General features: G+C 37.9%; 1 protein-coding gene across 1 annotated transcript in view; it reads left to right on the top strand.

Annotated features, from left to right (window-relative positions):
• Positions 1 to 17,260, top strand: part of ANKFN1 (ankyrin repeat and fibronectin type III domain containing 1) — a 122,748-nt gene that overhangs the window by 72,013 nt on the left and 33,475 nt on the right. Inside the window, exon 9 of the mRNA XM_087956192.1 lies at positions 15,942 to 16,041. Coding sequence (XP_087812318.1) covers positions 15,942 to 16,041 — 100 coding nt within the window. The remainder of the gene's footprint in view (positions 1 to 15,941; positions 16,042 to 17,260) is intronic.

Here is a 17,260-nt window from a genome sequence, read left to right as displayed (position 1 = left end):
ACTCTGTAAACCTCTTAGAGAGGGCTGTAAAGCATTGTGAAGCAGTATATAAGTCTAAGTGCTATTGCTGTTGCTTTTTCCAGCATTTTCTGCCAATTTCCAGTAAAAATACATATTCTACGAAAAAGAAATTCCCTGAGGATGGGCTCCAGCATGAGTCCAAAAGCTCAGATTAAACCTCTGGTTTCGGTGACCGACCCAGATTGGATCCTGAAAAAAACACTCAGTTAAATGAATGGTTTTGCTTAATGATTGCTGCCTTTACTTAATGGCCACATTGTTCACTTAATGACCACCATAAAAAAGCCAGATATTTACTTTCGGTCTTGTGGGCGCCTCAACTTACAACTGTAATTCCAGGGTTAAGTTGAGGATTACCTGTAGCTCCTACGGGTTGGATATATGTGGGATAATATACTGTAGACACAGAGTCTGATTTCTGAAACAAAATATAACACCTGGAAGACATGATCTCTCTCACACACAATACAACACACACACACACACACACACACACACATTAAACAAACAGCAGTAGGGCTTGAGAGAGTAATACCTAATAATGGGTCCTTGTTTACTGGTCATCTGTTCATTGACCATTCAAAATTACAACAGCAACTTACAACCAGTCCTCAAAGATCCAGTTGTTGCAACGCTCCCACAGTCACATTTTCACAATTCAGGTGCTCGCACTTACAATTGCAGGGTTGCAGGGTCCTCCCATGACACCATTTATAATCTTCTCTGCTGGTTTCCCATGAAGTCAAATGGGGAAGCCAGCAGGGAAGGTTTCACATTGCTTTGGTATGTCCCTTCTGCCTTCCTATACTTGCACTGTGCCACACCATCCACTCCCTCTCCTTCCTACACACCGTACACACACACACACACACACACACACACACACACATGGCCTTCCTGCACTCGCACACAGCCTGCACCAGGCCTTCCAAGCCCTCACTCTACACGTACAGAGACTCTGCCAGCCCTCCCAGTGCCTTCTCCAGTTTTTCCCAGACCCCTGCAGCAACTCCGTGGCACCCCCATGCTCCTTACCTGGGAGTCCTACCACTTCCCACTTAATGACCCACATATCTTGGGGTTAATGATGACAACTGGGACTGCTGGAATTGTCATCATTAAGTAATGCGGTGATATGTCATTGCAGTTTACAATCATATTGCTTAAGGATGGCAGTCCTGGTCCCAATTGCAGTTGAAACCTGAGATCTACTAGGTATAGTTTTTGTTTTCCTTCCAGGAGCAGAGGTGCTGTAACCATGAGATGCCACTTGAAAGGGTAATGCATGAATCGCCTAAAGGAAGCTTCAAAGATCTTGTAGTATAGGGCAAACTATTTTTTAAAAGCTGCTTAACCCTGTCCTTCCCAGAGTAGAATAAGTGTTCGACACAGAAATGGAAATCCTACACCAGCTTCTTCACAAGCAGAGAGTGGGGCTCCCTATGTGCCTTAATATCTCTGGGGTGACCAAAGATGGGAGCAGCCCTACCAGCACCTGCAGAAGGAGCCCTGCATGTTAATTTTTAATAGGACAAAAGGAGGACATTATAAAGGGATGGAAAAATAGGATACATTCTGATTTTAATTATTCAAATCAAATTTAGTTTTAATTCTGGTGTTATTTGCTTCCTTGTTTTGGCTCCTCCAGTTCTGTGTGTTTGTGGGTGAGAGACAGAGAGAGAGAGAGAGAGAGAGAGAATATTTGTGAAAGAGAGAGAAAGAAACAGAGAGAGAGAGGGAGAGAGAAAGAGATCATCAGTACATGATTCAAAGATACACCTCTGCTCTAATAATATAGATTTGTAGCTGGAGAACATATGCAGGAGAAAATTGTCAACAGAAAGAGATGCTTCATTTAGAGGTTTCCAATTGGAAGTGAATATGCATCCCTCCCTCTTCCTGTCAGATTCTATAGTGGTCTCCAAAGCAAGCTGTGGGGGGAAAATGTTTTAAAATAACCTTGGCATATTTGCAAGAGAGAATTGGTTGATGACAGAAGGCTTAAACATCTCTCTCTCCAGTCACTTTTCTTCAGCAAACGGCCTTTCATCTCCTGCCTTAAAATAACTTAGATAAAAACTCTGTAGTTCTTTGTCAGTTCTTATGAGCAGGCTTATTTAATTTTAGTAAAATTTAGTAAATAAAATGTAAATATTTAAAATAAATAAATAAATGGGGAGGTGAAAGGATGGATAGATAGAGCTGGGGGGAGAATTTTCTTATGTAGTTTTGCAGTTAGTGATGGTAGAGCTTTCACTATAGGTTTCTAAGGATTGTTTGTCCTCTGGTGGGGGGCGGGCGGAAATGCTGTATATAGGAATTGTAGTTTTCACCTACACTACAGACAAGGAAGAACCAGAAATCACTAATAGAGAAAGACACTTCTTTGCCAACATATAATTTCTAAATACAGACAGAAAGTCAAAAGAATAAATCGGATTTAAAGATGACCTAATGAAATAAATCCAATTCCAGGAATTGGAAAGTTGCACCTTTCCAACTCCTGGACCATCCATCTTGCTTGCACTTTGAACTCTTTAAATGCCTTGCTGTAGATGCTTACCATAAGATGTGGCCCCCTGGATATAAATTATTTTGATGCTATGTCCAACTGAGAAAGTCAAGAAATGCCAAGTTCTCTTCTACATTTGAAAGTAACTTTGAATCTTTTCTCGTTTAAAAGTAGCCAATGGTTAGGGATTTTTGCTTTTGACTATAAGTTACAGACTTACCCATTGTCTTCTATATTTAAGCAAAAAGCAATCTAACAATTTTTCTAGAAACTTCCATTTTGTGTGTTGACTATGCTATACAAACTGAATTTTTTTGAGGGCCGGATCAGCATTGTACTTCTCTTCTGTGGGCTGACCCGGGGGGGGGGAGATGGGACGGATGCCTCCTGCAGCACCTTGCTGGCCAAAATGGGGGTGGGGGGCGCATGCAGGCCCCAGACACCCCCATTTTGGCTGGCAGAGTGCTGCAGGAGGCTGTCCAGGCCAAAAATGGGGTGTGGGGAGGGCTGTGCACACCCTCCCGTGCTCCATTTTGGCTGCCAGAGGCATGGACCAGATTTACAGACAGAAATCTGGCCCATGGGCCTTAAGTTTGACACCCCTGCTATACAGATATCTAACAATGTAATGTCATTTAGTGTCTTCTCCAGTTGAATGTTCTTATTTTTCCAGGATAAGAACAAGAGAAATACCTGGATTGCTTTAAATTGTTCTAAATGCAAGATATCTACTTGTTTTCCAGCTATGAAACATTCATTCATGTATCGCTAGTTACCTCCTGGTATATCTTTTTAAATGTATTTAAATGTATTAGTCTTTGTGGCTTTGAATCAGTTTTGCCTCCTGGCAACTGTCTAGAGACATTCAAGTCACTGCAGTTTTCTTGGAAAGGTTTCAGAGATGGTTTACTATTGTCTGCTTTTTCAGGCTGAGAGAGACTGATGGGTCCAAGATCACCCAGCTGGCTTCATGCCTAAGGTGAAATTAGAATTCATGGTCTTCCAGTTTCTAGCCTCAGCCACTACCCAAATGGCTGTCTTTACATAGATACATAGACAATGCATTGAAGTCTCTCAGTTTCTAGCAGGGGTGGGATTCTACCGGTTCTGACCGGTTCTGACCGGTTCTATAGAACCACTTGTTAATTTTCTAAGCAGTTCGGAGAACCAGTAGTTAGACGCAATCTCCTTTTGTTTTGTTTTTCACTCTTATTACATTCTTGCCAGTATGCCTAGACTTCCTGTCTCTGGAGTTTCTGGGGCTTGACTTTCTTAAAGGGGAAAGGTTGTTTTAAGATTTTTACGCTGCTGTTGGGAGGAAATACTTCCCTGGACAATCAGCACTTTGAAGAAATAATTGAATAATGAAGCAGAGCTGTCAGAAAGAAGCTTTTAATGACAGGGAACCAAGATGAGCAAGGCTTCTTGGCTAGCTAGAAAGATTGACATTCAAACTTGAGCTTACATATTCTTTCTGAGTTTTGGTCTAAAACTGGATTTTGGTGAAGGTTAATTCTGTGCTTTGTGACATTTAATCCTATTAACTATTATCCTATCCGTATTGATAGAATAATTTTCCCTATTCAGCTTCAACAAGCAACAGCTACTGTTGTGACTTAATTATTTGCATTGTGCCTCATGGTTTCTTTTTCTATCTGGGGAGGGGTCTTCCTTTACTGCTTTAATACTATCTGGCACTGTCCTTTTGGGGTATATTTCCAAGAGGCAGGATGCAAGCTTGGCACTGATTTTTTTTACTGCCTTTCTTGGGGGCATGTGACCTTTCCTTAAATCTGGATTATTTCCATAGGATATCTTGTGAGGTGAGTGAGACCAGCTGGTATCTTTAAGTGGTGCAAATGGATCTAAGGATTGCTTCTCCTGGGTGTGCTCTTTCTGGAGAGCTTAAATGACCTCTCTGCTAAAGGGTTTCACTTTATGAACAAGAGTTAGCTGCTGATAGTTATCACTGTATTTTAACTATTTTAATTCCTCAAGGTACTCTGGCACCCTGCCTGATTTGTAACTCTGGCCTGCAGGTATTTTTAATCTAATGATTAGTATTTAGGGCAGCTTTTTGCAAGCAAAGAAGCTTTTTGTATTTTTTTTATAAAAATTTTATTTGGGTTTTCACAAAACATAATACAAGTAAAAAAAAATTTTATTTTTTTTTGAGAATAGCATGGTCCCGGGTTATCACTTCTCCATACAGACACAAATTCAATTTCATATTCATCTTTGTGTTCTATTCCATATCACTATTTTAACATTTTCTCAATAATGTTTCCCTTCCCTTAGTTTTCTCAATCTTACTTTTAATTATCTCATTCCTTTCTAAATTCAATTATATATATCTTTTTCTAAGTTTCAATACCTTTCTAGTCATCATATTTATACTTTTGTCTGTCCTGTTTCAATTTCATATTTTCTTTTCTCATTAAAATTTTCCCCTGTAGTTACTAATTGGAGTATGGCACCTTTGTATCTTTTAATTTTTATCCATTCAACGCTTATTTAAACTTCAATTTATGCCTTTACAATTATAACATTCAATATAACACATAACTTCCAGTCAAATTCTGCTTGGTACATTCTTAAAATACGCACGAAGTTCTTAAAGAGAAAATATATATATAACAATAATAAATAAAATACTTATTCTATTCCAATTCAGCTCTATCATTAATGTTAGTTATAATCTTCGACATCTTTAACATTGCTTTTCAATAGGATGTCATACTTCTAGGAACACTTATAATATTTCCATAATTTTTTCATGTTTCTTTCATATTCTTCACTTAAATTTTTTATAACACATTTATAATAATTAAAATGTTCCCTTCCTTTCCTAACTTCATTCTCTCATTCTCTTTGTTTCATTTATTTATTAGACATTCCATTACATTACAATGAGTATTTTATCTATCATTTTAATCACACGTGTTTCATATTTTCAAAGTTCATTTCTATTTCTAATATAACAATACTATCTTATGTACCCTTGCAGAATCCCCCTTTCAATTAAGTTTTCACCCATTATCTCTGTGTCTTGTACGTTTTCCCTGTTTCTCTATGTCCTGGTTCTGTCCTTTATAATTTCTTTTCCTTTCCCTCTTCTCCCTCTTCTTCTCCCTTCCCTTTTTGACCCCTTCTCTCTCTAATTCTGATTCTTTCTTCTGTAGTCCTCTCTTCTGTTTCTTCCTAATGTTATAATTACTTTTCAAACTATTCTTTTTGGGGGTTGTTTTTTCGAATCTTAAATTTTTCACTCTCTTTCCCCCCCCCCTTCCTTTCTTTTCACCACATAGAAATACTTGGTCATTGAAGATGGCTTCTTCTTTGTCCCACCCTTCTTGTTCTACAGGTATTTCTTGTTGTTTCTCATAGTTCAGGATCTCCATTTCTAAAAATTGAAATACGAAGCCAAAATAACCTCTTCCTTCTTGTGCATCTTCTTTCTGTTTTTTAAGTTCCATTATCAATTCTTCCAAGAGTGATACCATTTTAAAAACTTTTAAACAACCACCCGATTAATTTTAGTCCTTTAGATCCAATAGCCAAAAATCCAAAAATCACCAAGTAATCCAAATAATCCAAAACTGTTTCTTCTTGCTTCTTTTTTCCACTTTCTCTTCCTGGGGTTCTCTTATCTTGTTACAAAGTTTCAGTTAAATGTATCTTTTAGGAATCTTGTTAAAGTTTCACTGTTAATTCCTTTCACTTCCAGGTGGCCTCCTCCCTTTTTCCAGATCCCACCCTTTTGTTTTTTTCCTTCTTTTAAAAGTATTTGAGAATCCAGAAATCTTTATTATCCCTTTGACATTTTATTTTCAGCTTAAATACCTGTTACTGTCAAAGTGGATTTTTGCCGATTTCTTGCTTAAATCTCTTAGTTGTCAATATAGGGAAGAAAAGAAAAAAAAAACCAAATCCTTTCCCTTCCTTTTGCAGCTTCAAAGTCTTCTTTGGGAACAATGTCATTCTTTATCATTCAAATTCCAGGGTACCTTGTATTGTTGTTTTTCCAGTTCGACCCAGTCAGCCAAAAACTTTCTCTTCTTATCTTCCTCCTGCACATTCTTTTCCGGTCGAGTTCTTCTTTGGGGTGGCCATTTCTGACCACCGCTTCAACTGCCTTTGAGAAAGGGAGTAATGGCCAGCTGGGGAGGAGAGATGCGGCTCTCCTCGACCCTGCTGGCAGTCTCCCCCCTCTTCACCACCTCTACAGGGTGGCTTAGCCCCAAAACCAGCCAGCTCGGGGCACTCCAGCGGCGAGCACAGATCAAAACTGCGCACAATCGCAGATTTCAGTCTGTCGCCAAAGAAGCTCAAACTGGATCTCCCTAGCTTTTTGTATTTTTGTATAGGTAATCCTTGACTTACAATAGTTCATTTAGTGACCATTCAAAATTACAATGGCTGAAAAAAGTGACTTATGACCATTTTTCATACTTTTGACCATTGCAGCATCCCCACTGTCATGAGAGGCCAGGTGAGCAGAAGCACCCCTTGATGTGAGTGATGTCGAGTTGGCCATGCCCACCCAGTCACATGACCACCAAGCCACACCCACCAACTAAGCGATGCCCACAGAAATGTTTTTAAAAATAGTAAAGAAATGAATTGCATATTATCAGAAAATATATTTGTTGTGATTTGCATTTTCCAAATAATACAACGAAGCAAGAATACTTGGGAATGTCTTCAGATGGCCTCACACTGGACCAGGGTTTCTAAATAAGGCACACATTTTTTTTCTATTTTTTTTCAGTGGTATCATGCTGGACCACTTTTATGATCGTATTTTTCAGAGTTTCCCATGCTTCCTGAGTTGTTTTCCCCTTTAAGGCTTTTCATCCATGAAATCTTTCCTAGGCTTTTGTGTGTTTGTTACAATCAGCTCTTTTGAAGTTAAAGACATTTGGTTGGGTTATGTTCTATTGTTTGTGTTTACTTTTTATTGAATTCCAATATGACGTGGTCACTCTTTCCCCAAAGTTCCAGCAACTTCAACTCTCTCTATCACTTTTTCTTTATTAGTAAGAATTAGACCCAGTATAGCTTTTCCACTAGTTCCCTCCTCTACCTTTTGGATGGCAAAGTTGTCAGCTAGATTGGTTAGGAATCTGTTCAATCTCCCACTTGCTGCGGAGTTCGTCTCCCAGTTGATATTAGCATAGTTAAAGTCTCCCATTATTACTGTGATGTGTTTCCTTCATACATTTGCTAATTGATTAGCAAAAAGTTCATTTATTTCTTCTGCTTGGTTGGATAGCCTGTAGTATAATCCTAGAGCAATGTCATTCTTTTTTCCTTTTTTCCTAAACACTAATAAAGCTAAGTGCATTCCATGTACTTTTGTAAGTGTGCTGCAATTGTGTTTGACCCATCTTCTGTAGTTTTGGTACCAATGAAAGATACATCAAACCCACAGTGCAGGCAAATTCTGTAGTAATTTCCTCTTTATCCACTAGAAATCCTTCTTAATTTCTCCTCTCCTTATCCACTGTATCAGTTATATTGCTTTTATTTAGTGACATAATGAATATTTGTTTTAATGTCACCATTTAACTACAAAACCATTTAACTACTCAGTATGGAACAGATTTATGTCTTGTGTCTTTCCAAAAAAAATTAAATGCTGACTGGTAACCCATCTTCATTTTTTACTGTTAGACAGGACAACTGATTAAGATCATACTGTTGGATGACTATACATAATCATCAACATCAGAAAGGCTATGCTTCTCAATTAACCTTTTCGCATTTATACCTAATCACAATACTGTATAAACATGTCTTGGCGACATCTTTCTTCCACCCTGTTCTTACAGAGTTGCTTTCACTTCATTGCTTGCCTTTGAGTGAGAGTATTGAGTCAATGTACCAGGCAATTACATGAAATGTATACATTTCTTTGCTCACTCATTCACCTGTCAAGTTGGAGAAAACAACTCCAAAGCACCAGAAAGCCAGACAAGAAACAATGGATGGAAACTAGTCAAGGAGAGAAGCAACCTAGAACTAAAGAGAAATTTCCTAACAGTGAGAACAATTAACCTGTTAAATGGCTTGCCTTCAGAAGTTGTGGCTGCTCCATCACTGGAGGCTTTTAAGAAGAAACTGGACAAATTGTATAGGGTGTCCTCCTTGAGCAGGGGGTTGGACTAGAAAACCTCCGAGGTCCCTTTCAACTCTGTTATTCTGAAATCAGATGGCTAGCAACAGAAGCAATCAAGGCAAGAGAGGCAATGGGAATGGCAAACTGCATGTTGGTATAGTTTCCTGCCAACTCTAGGGTGGTGAGAGAATGCTTTGCAGCAAGGAAAGTTCTTGTATCTATGCAAAGGTTCATGTGCGAAAACATGCTGTTATTTTATTAGTAGGCTTTGCACTGATCCACAGACAACACCAGGTTACCCAGAAGTTACAGAGGGTCCACAAAACTCCTAGACCTTCATTTAAAAATGGATTAATGACATTAATAGGATTGTAGCATTCTCGCGTGAAATCTCATATGAGAAAATCTCACACATGATTATTGGGAAAGAGGTGATCATTGAAATCTAATGAGATTTAAGAATTTAAACTTATATTGTTTGAACTAGCAGGGCTGTTTTTATTTTCTTATGTTAAGTATTTTGCAGGGTTTTTTTTTTGTTTTATAGCTTTATAGCTCACTCACCTAATCATTTATTGATGCTGCTTTGCCTTTGGATACAGCTTTGCTGTCATACAATTAGTATCACACTATGTTATTTATTAGCTAATTAAATGGTAGGCTTTTCAATGTTTCTTCCTGTGGAACTCAAATTATTTTTTAATCCCACTCGAGTATTTCTGGCTCCTGTTTATTCAAGATTATATAAACAAAGCCTAACATCAGGGTGGGAATAGCTGTGGCAATGCTCATGTTTTGGTTCTTTAATAATGGCCATTAAGATCCTCATAGAGTGAAGCCAAATCATTTGATTAACCAAGTGGTGTACTTTCCCTCTATAAATGCACCCTGTGTTATAGCCAAAAAAAAAAAAATCCCACTCTGCAATTTTATCAATAGAATAAATATTGATATAATTGGATCATATTTTTTCCATAATACATTATAAAAAGAGAGGGGGGAGAGAGAGAGAGAAAAGAAGGAAAGAAGGAAGATATAAATAAATATACTGTATATATTAATTTTTTATTATAATAGTAAAATCTAATAGCAATAGCACGTAGACTTATATACTGCTTCACAGTGCTTTACAGCCCTCTCTAAGCAGTTTACAAAGACAGCATATTGCCCCCAATGATCTGGGTCCTCATTTTACTGACCTCGGAAGGATGGAATACAAAATAAACTTTAAAAAAGAATACAAAGTAGAAGACAAATGCAAGGAAAAAAGACTAGAAAGAGAAAAGCAGGGATACTACTTTTGTAGGGACAATAAACAGAAAAGAAATATAGACAGAAATTACTTCCAACCTGCATCACAACAGGTATACAGAAATTTAGAGCCTCTTCACTCCCTCCAATGTTACAAATATTTATCTCTTCTTCTCATATCCCTTGTGCATAAATAAATCCATAAAGCATCATCTTCTCAGTCCTGGTACAGATGGGAAGTCTATAAAGGGTTGCCAGATGTAAGAATTTATCTTTTTTTTTAACCTTGATCAAATAAAGTATGTGTATATTTCTTCCTTTTACTTCTAACAGTCATAATTTTAGTTCATTCAAATATTGTTGTACACTTTGATTTCTCTTCATTTTTCTTTATCCCATTACACAAAGTTCTTCAAGCCTTGAATAGCTCTTTTGTATCCAGTAGGAAAAAATTATCAGGATCACTCTCTTGGTTTGTCATTTATATTTCCTCTCTAAAGTTTAAGGCCTCAGCCAGTTTCTTTGGTAGGTCCATAAAACATTATTTTTGTAATTCATTCTCTTGGTCTTCAGTTGTAAATCCACTTTTGATGACATCTCTATCTTGTCAGCTAATTTTTTTTTTCTACATGTGTCATTTCTTCAATAACATTCTCTGGACATAGTCTCTTCAGAGACATCATTACTAACATTGTTGATACTGTGGCTACTATTTTCTGATTCTATTCTTCAAAAGTTTCATTCAATATTTTCATACTTAAAATGTTTTACATTTTGCAGATTTAGGTAAATCTTTACCTAAAACCTTCAGTCCCCTCTAGTGTCCAGTTTATTAAATATAAAATTTCATATCTTTGTTTTTTCTTATAAACACTAGAACAGAATCTATTAAAATCTTATTGAACTTTTTGTTCTTTATTTCAACCTTTTTAACTTTTTTTAAGCTTATGATTATTATTTTTTCCATTCAGGATTAAAGGCAGACTCACCCAGCATTTTCAAACATGACAGTCCAAAGATCTTAGAAATAGTTAATAAGCAATTTCTAAAAAAGATTAAAAAGTGAGTTTTGCAAACTTAATGTTTTTTAAAATTATCTTCCATGGATGCAAGCAAAACAACTGATCCCATCACTTCCCAGTTCTAAAAACCCATGGAAAACCCCTGTCTTGAAGTTTTCTCTTGAGCAGTGGTCGCCAACCAGTGGGCCAGGGACCACTGGTGGTCTGTGAACAATTTTGGGTGGTCCACAGAGAAATGTCAACCCTAAAGCAATTAATCCATGCTGCGTGGGAACACAAGGCTGTGCCACCCACATTGCTTGTGGGAACACAAGGTTTGCGTCGCTTGCATTGCAAACAACACAAGGTAGTGAGGGGAGGGGGGGGAAAGGGCGGAGGAGGGGAACTTGCCCCACTCACTCCACATGCCTCACCTGGCCACTGGGCTGCTTCTTTCCTCTTCTTTCTTCTTCTGCTTTTGGCTGCATGCAAGGAAAGCAGCAAAAGTCTTTCTTTCTCTTCCCCAATCTCTGCCAGAAATGAGTCTTTGGGACCCTGCAAGGCCTCCTGCTCCAAGAGGCTGCGACAGTGCAACAAATCTCACAAAGACTCACTTCTGGCAGAGTTGGGGGAGAGAAAGGAAGACTTCTGCTGCTTCTGCTGCTTTCTTTGCATGAAGCCAAAAGTCAGTCTCTCTCTCTCTGTCTCTCTCTCTCTGTCTCTGTCTCTGTCTCTCTCTCTCTCTCTCTGAGAACAGAGCTGGAGATGATAAAGAATCATCGATCAGTAGGAAAACGGGGTGGGGAATTTTCCTGCAGATTTTTTGGGGGATTTTCTCAGGATCTCTGGTCCACGGGATTTAAAATTATGAGTTTGGTGGTACCTGAGGTCCAAAAAGTTGGTGACCCCTGCTCTTGAGGACCAACTGTCCAAAGAACATGTGGGCGATCTCCCGTTTTCTCCTTATCTGGAGAGGTTCCTTATCTGGAAATGGTCTACTACCTTCTTTCTTGGTCTTTGCCCAAGTCATTAGCTCTGCTTTCACAAAGCTGTCTTCAATTCACCACAGCTCCCCTGGAAGTCCAAGGAAGGAGATTCCTGATTGGAAGCTTCCTCCTAAGTGTTTCCTCAATGTCCTGAAGTTAATAGACTCAACTATCACTTGTCTCCCAGGTGAAAATAAGCATTAAAAAACTTGCCAGGATACCAAATTTTATTCTAATCTCCTTCCACAAAATACAAAATAATAATACATGTTTTGATTGTTCAGATTTTGAGCAAATAGATCTGCATTTAAACTGAGGAGTGGCTCCTCCTGTATTCTTTGGCACCGTTTTAGATCTTTATATATTCCAGATCCAGGATTCTACAGAATCTTGTTCAGCTGCATCTTTCTCTTGTCACCTAGAGTCAGAAAGGGAATAGTGAGCCAGATTGTAGTGATGAGAGTAAGCCTAGCAGCCATCTCAAATTTAATCAGAATATTTGTGCAGATGTTATTTTGTCAGTTGAAACAGCTGTTGGAGTAAATTAAAAAAAAGTCTAATTGTCTCCTTATGTTTTTCTTAACAAAGGAGAGTGGGAACAAGCAAGAACTACAGGGACAGAGGGAATTCTAGTCTTTTAAACTGTGGTTAGTCATTAATGATTTCTGCTAGGGTGAGACTGCTATAAATTCCCAATGTTTTGGAATTTGACATGAATGGCTTTAGAGAAAAAAATGATCTGCCTAAGCCTATCCATGTCCTCTATCTTCCATGAGTTTAAAAGACTCCTGCACTACATTGCATATTTTATTTTTATAAATGTTCTTAAAGGTTTAAAAGGGAACATAACATTAGCACAAACTAATACAGAACAAAGAAAACAAAGAAAGAGAAAGAATTGGTGGGGAGGTGGAAACTAAAACGCAGAAAGAAACAGTAAAAAGGAATAGAAAGAAAAAAGCTTCCAGTTTTGCAACAAACGTGATTAGAATATTATCTTATTCTATAAAACACTTCCTTTTTTCTATTATCCTTTTTTAGAATCATCAAAACTCACAAATCCTAAATGCATTTTTTCTGCTTCATGCAAAAAGTCTATAAGGGGTTTCCAGTCAGCCATAAATGCAGATACTGCACCATATTTCAGACTGTTTTTTTCAGTAGGCAAATTTTTTACAGAACATGTTTTCTGGGAATCCTAAATTGTGGCCTGAATATCTTTATATTTTTATTTCTATTCAGTAACAGTTAAGCCACAGCGAGTTCTGCTTTTATTAAAGCTGTAGGGTAGATGTTTGTAGTGAGAAACATAAATTATGGTAGGATTTATTCCTATTATTGTCTTAAACCAAAATCTCCCCTCAAAGCTATGTTGTGGGAAATTGTCCTCTTTCTGGATTACCTTTTATGCTTTCTGTCAGTTTTCTTCTTTTCCTTACTTTAAAGACCATACTTCAGAATAAAAAAAAACATTAGGAATATACAGGTAGTCCCCAACTTACAACAGTTCATTTTCAATAGTGGCAAATATCTGTAGCTCAGGTATAGGATGAGGGTGAAGGTTCATTCTCTGAGCTTGTGAGTTGGTTTCCAAACATTTCATTACCAGGCTAGGTAACATCTACAGCAGAGTTTAGGGGATGACAATGCCAATGTCAGTGTTCTTCTGTTTATAAGGGCCTCATGTGGTCAGTAGGTCTTGTGATGGGTCAGGTGTGGGTGTGTCAAGTGAGGGTCCTGCGATGGGACTCATGAGGGGTCAGATGTGTGTCATCAGTGAGAATCTTGTGATGGGGAGTTACATCAAGTGAGGGTCATTGGGAAAGAAAATAATGGAATGTGCAGAAATGAGTAAATTGACATTTGCTATTAGAAAGCAAGAAGAAATTTATTTTATCATTGGCTAGATAAGAAAAAAGAGAAATAAAATACATTTTATTTATTTATTTATTTATTTATTTATTTATTTGGTTTGTCACTTGCTTACAAGATAATAGGTATAAGTAAAAGGATAGTTATGAATACATGGATGCATATAAAAAATAAAAGAAATAAAAGAAACAATAGGGCAGGGACGGTAGGCACGTCGGTGCGCTTATGCACACTCCCTAAAGACCTCTTAGGAAAGGGGTGAGGTCAATAGTAGACAGTCTAAGGTTAAAGTTTTTGGGGTTTGGGGAAGAAATCACAGAGTCAGGTAGAGTATTCCAGACATTGACCACTCTGTTGCTGAAGTCGTATTTCCTGCAATCAAGTTTGGTGCAGTTAACCTTGAGTTTGTATCTATTGTGTGCTCTTGTATTGTTTTGGTTGAAGCTGAATTATTCATTTGCAGGTAGGACATTGCAATGTATGATTTTATATACTATATTTAGATCGGACCGAAGGCAGCATAGTTCTAGGTTTTCGAGGTCTAGAATTTCAAGTCTGGTGGCATAAGGTATTCTGCAACTAGTAGAGGAGTGGAGAACTCTTCTTGTGAAATATTTCTGGACTTTCTCAACTGTGTTAATATCAGATACATAATGTGGGTTCCAGACTGATGAGCTGTATTCGAGTATTGGTCTAGCAAATATTTTGTATGCTCTAGTTAGTAGTGTAATATTACCAGAGAAAAAGCTACGTGAGATTAGGTTAACAACTCTTAACGCCTTTTTGGCTATGTAGTTACAGTGGGCTCTTTTATTTTATTTTATTTTATTGATATTATAGTATCAATACAATATAATAGTAAAGATAATACAATGTAATGATAGGTTTGCTTATTGTGAAATGAATGACAATATGAATCTGGTTTTGCAAAAGTTGAGACTTGCTCGAAAAGGATGATGTAAATTTGTAATCACAGTCTAACAATGATTTGATAATAATATAATATCGAGTGGACAGTAGCTTAAAACGTTATGAAATGTAACATAAATTAAGAGGGAATGACTGTTGATATTGTGCCCAAAAGATATGTACAACCGACACACTGCACAATGGAAAGAAGATTTTATTTTGTGTTTTGTATTTTTGTGTTTGTTTGTTGTTAAAAATAAAATTAAAAAATTTACAAAAAAAAGTGAGGGTCATTGGGAGATGAACTGCTGGTTGGAAGGGAAGGCTTGCATGGGTTGGTTGAGGCTCGGTTGGCTGTTATGGTTGATTTAGATTCTGAGAGGTTCATAGGCCGGTTGTAGGTCGATGAGTCTGTTGGTGGAATTGCTTGTGGAGTGCCAGGCTTCGATGAACTCACGAGAGTGGTGGGTGGGTAGCATGGCTGATGATTTTTGTGTTGCTCCAATTGAACTGGTGCTGTTTGGTGTCGGTATGCATAGAGATTTAAAAGTTGGGACCGTGGTGCTTGCAGCAGTGGTGGTATTCAGCAGGTTCTAACCAGTTCTGGAGAACCTGTAGCGGACAGTTTGGAGAACCGGCAAATACCTCCTCTGACTGGAGATTTTACAGCATCCTTCCCCTGCCACACCCACCAAGCCATGCCCACAGAACCGGTGGTAAAAAAAAATTGAATCCCACTACTGGTTTGCGGATCCTGGTTTTTAATTGACATGATATGCGTCCCATGGAGAATTACAAGAGTTGATTAAGTGACTGTTCAAAGTTACAACAGCACTGAAAAAAATGAGTTAAGAGCATTTTTCACACCTATGACCACTGCAGCCTCCCCAGGGTCACGTGATCAAAATTCAGATGCTTGGCAACTGGTTCATATTTATGACGGTCGCAGTGTCCCGGGGTCATGTGATCACCTTCTGACAAGCAAAATCAGTGGGGAAGCCAGAATCACTTAACAACCGTGTCATGAACTTAACAACTGTGGTTCATTTAACAACTGTGGCAAGGAAGGTCATAAAACGGGGCAAAATTCACTTAAAAATTCACTTGCTCAGCAACAGAAATTTTGGGCTCAATTGTGGTCATAACACGAGGATTACCTGTACATAAATGTATAGCTTTATCATTTCCACTATCACCTCCATAAAAATACATCCAATGCTCCAGAGTTGTGCCAATTTCCTTTTGTTTTCTTTCCTTAAACACTTCAGATAATGTTAAATTGCAGAATGCCGGTCGCAAGCAGTCTGTCTCCAGAAGCCTAAAGCATCTCTTCCATTCTTCAAACAAGTTTGTGAAGACTTTGAAAAGGTTTGTTTGATTGAATAGTATCACAGTTTTATATCTGAAACTGCCAGAAGTCTCTCTCTCTTACATAATCTGCATTCTGTACTCTGAAATTGTTTAGTATTTTGGAAAACAGTTGAGACGGTAACCACAGCAGGATTTGGAAAAAAATGTGCTAAGATATATTAGAATCTTTACTCAAATTTCAGCTTTCATTTCTATTGCAGTTCGGGTCTCTTCAGTATAACAGAGAACAGATAATCAGAGTTGGAAGGGACCTTGTAGGTCACAAATCTCTTAGCTGTAAAGACGATCATTAATTCAATACAGTATAATTCTCCCCCAAAACAAAGGGTAAAGAAGAGAAAACTTCATGCACACAGACCTAAATCCTGGCTAATACCCAGCTTCTGACCTTATCAATGTAAGGTTGCCAATTCTAAAACCACTCTTGGATATTCCTCTCCCATTCAATTAATATATGCATGCAACACTTGTAAATATGCATGTGTTATGGCTGGCTGGATATGTATATCTGCCAAAAACAGATTCCAAAATATGGCCAGGCCAGGAGAAGTTGATGATGCTTCAAAGTGTTCCCCAAAAGTGATATGTGTACATCCAAAAAATTTTTGCTCTTAGATCTAGATTTCTGCACAGCCTTAGTAAGTCCCTGTAAAGGGAAAGAAATGAAAGGATGAACTGGATGCAGAGAAGATAAAAGGAACAGAGTAGGATAGGTAGGGATGGAAAGGAAGAAGGAAAGAGGAAGGGGGAAGGGAAGAGAGGGGAAGGGAGAGGAGAGGAGAGGAAAGGAAAGGAAAGGAAAGGAAAGGAAAAGAAAGGAAAGGAAAGGAAAGGAAAGGAAAGGAAAGGAAAGGAAAGGAAAGGAAAGGAAAGGAAAGGAAAGGAAAGATTATCTGGGTGTGACAAAGAGGATTAAATTTAGCAGACAAGGAACCCCTTCTAAACAGCAGCCAATCTTCAGAGTAATTTTCAAAAGCATCCATGCTTTCTGGTGACACTGTTCTTTTTTTTTTTATTTATTTATTTATTTATCTGATTTGTCAATCGCTTACAAGATAATAGGTATAAGTATAAACATGAGTAAGAATATAGGAAATAGGTACGAATAAATGGGGACAATAGGACCAGGACGGTAGGCATGATGGTACACTTATGCTCACCCCTTACAGACCTCTTAGGAATGGGGTGAGGTCAATAGTGGATAGTTTGAGGTTAA

The sequence above is a fragment of the Notechis scutatus genome, chromosome 2 (assembly GCF_049901735.1).
Source record: "Notechis scutatus isolate UNSWTSFEM ecotype Mainland chromosome 2, rNotScu1.2, whole genome shotgun sequence".
Lineage (NCBI taxonomy): Eukaryota > Metazoa > Chordata > Lepidosauria > Squamata > Elapidae > Notechis > Notechis scutatus.
Note: the sequence above shows the minus strand (reverse complement) of the source record. Positions and strands in the feature narration are given on the sequence as shown.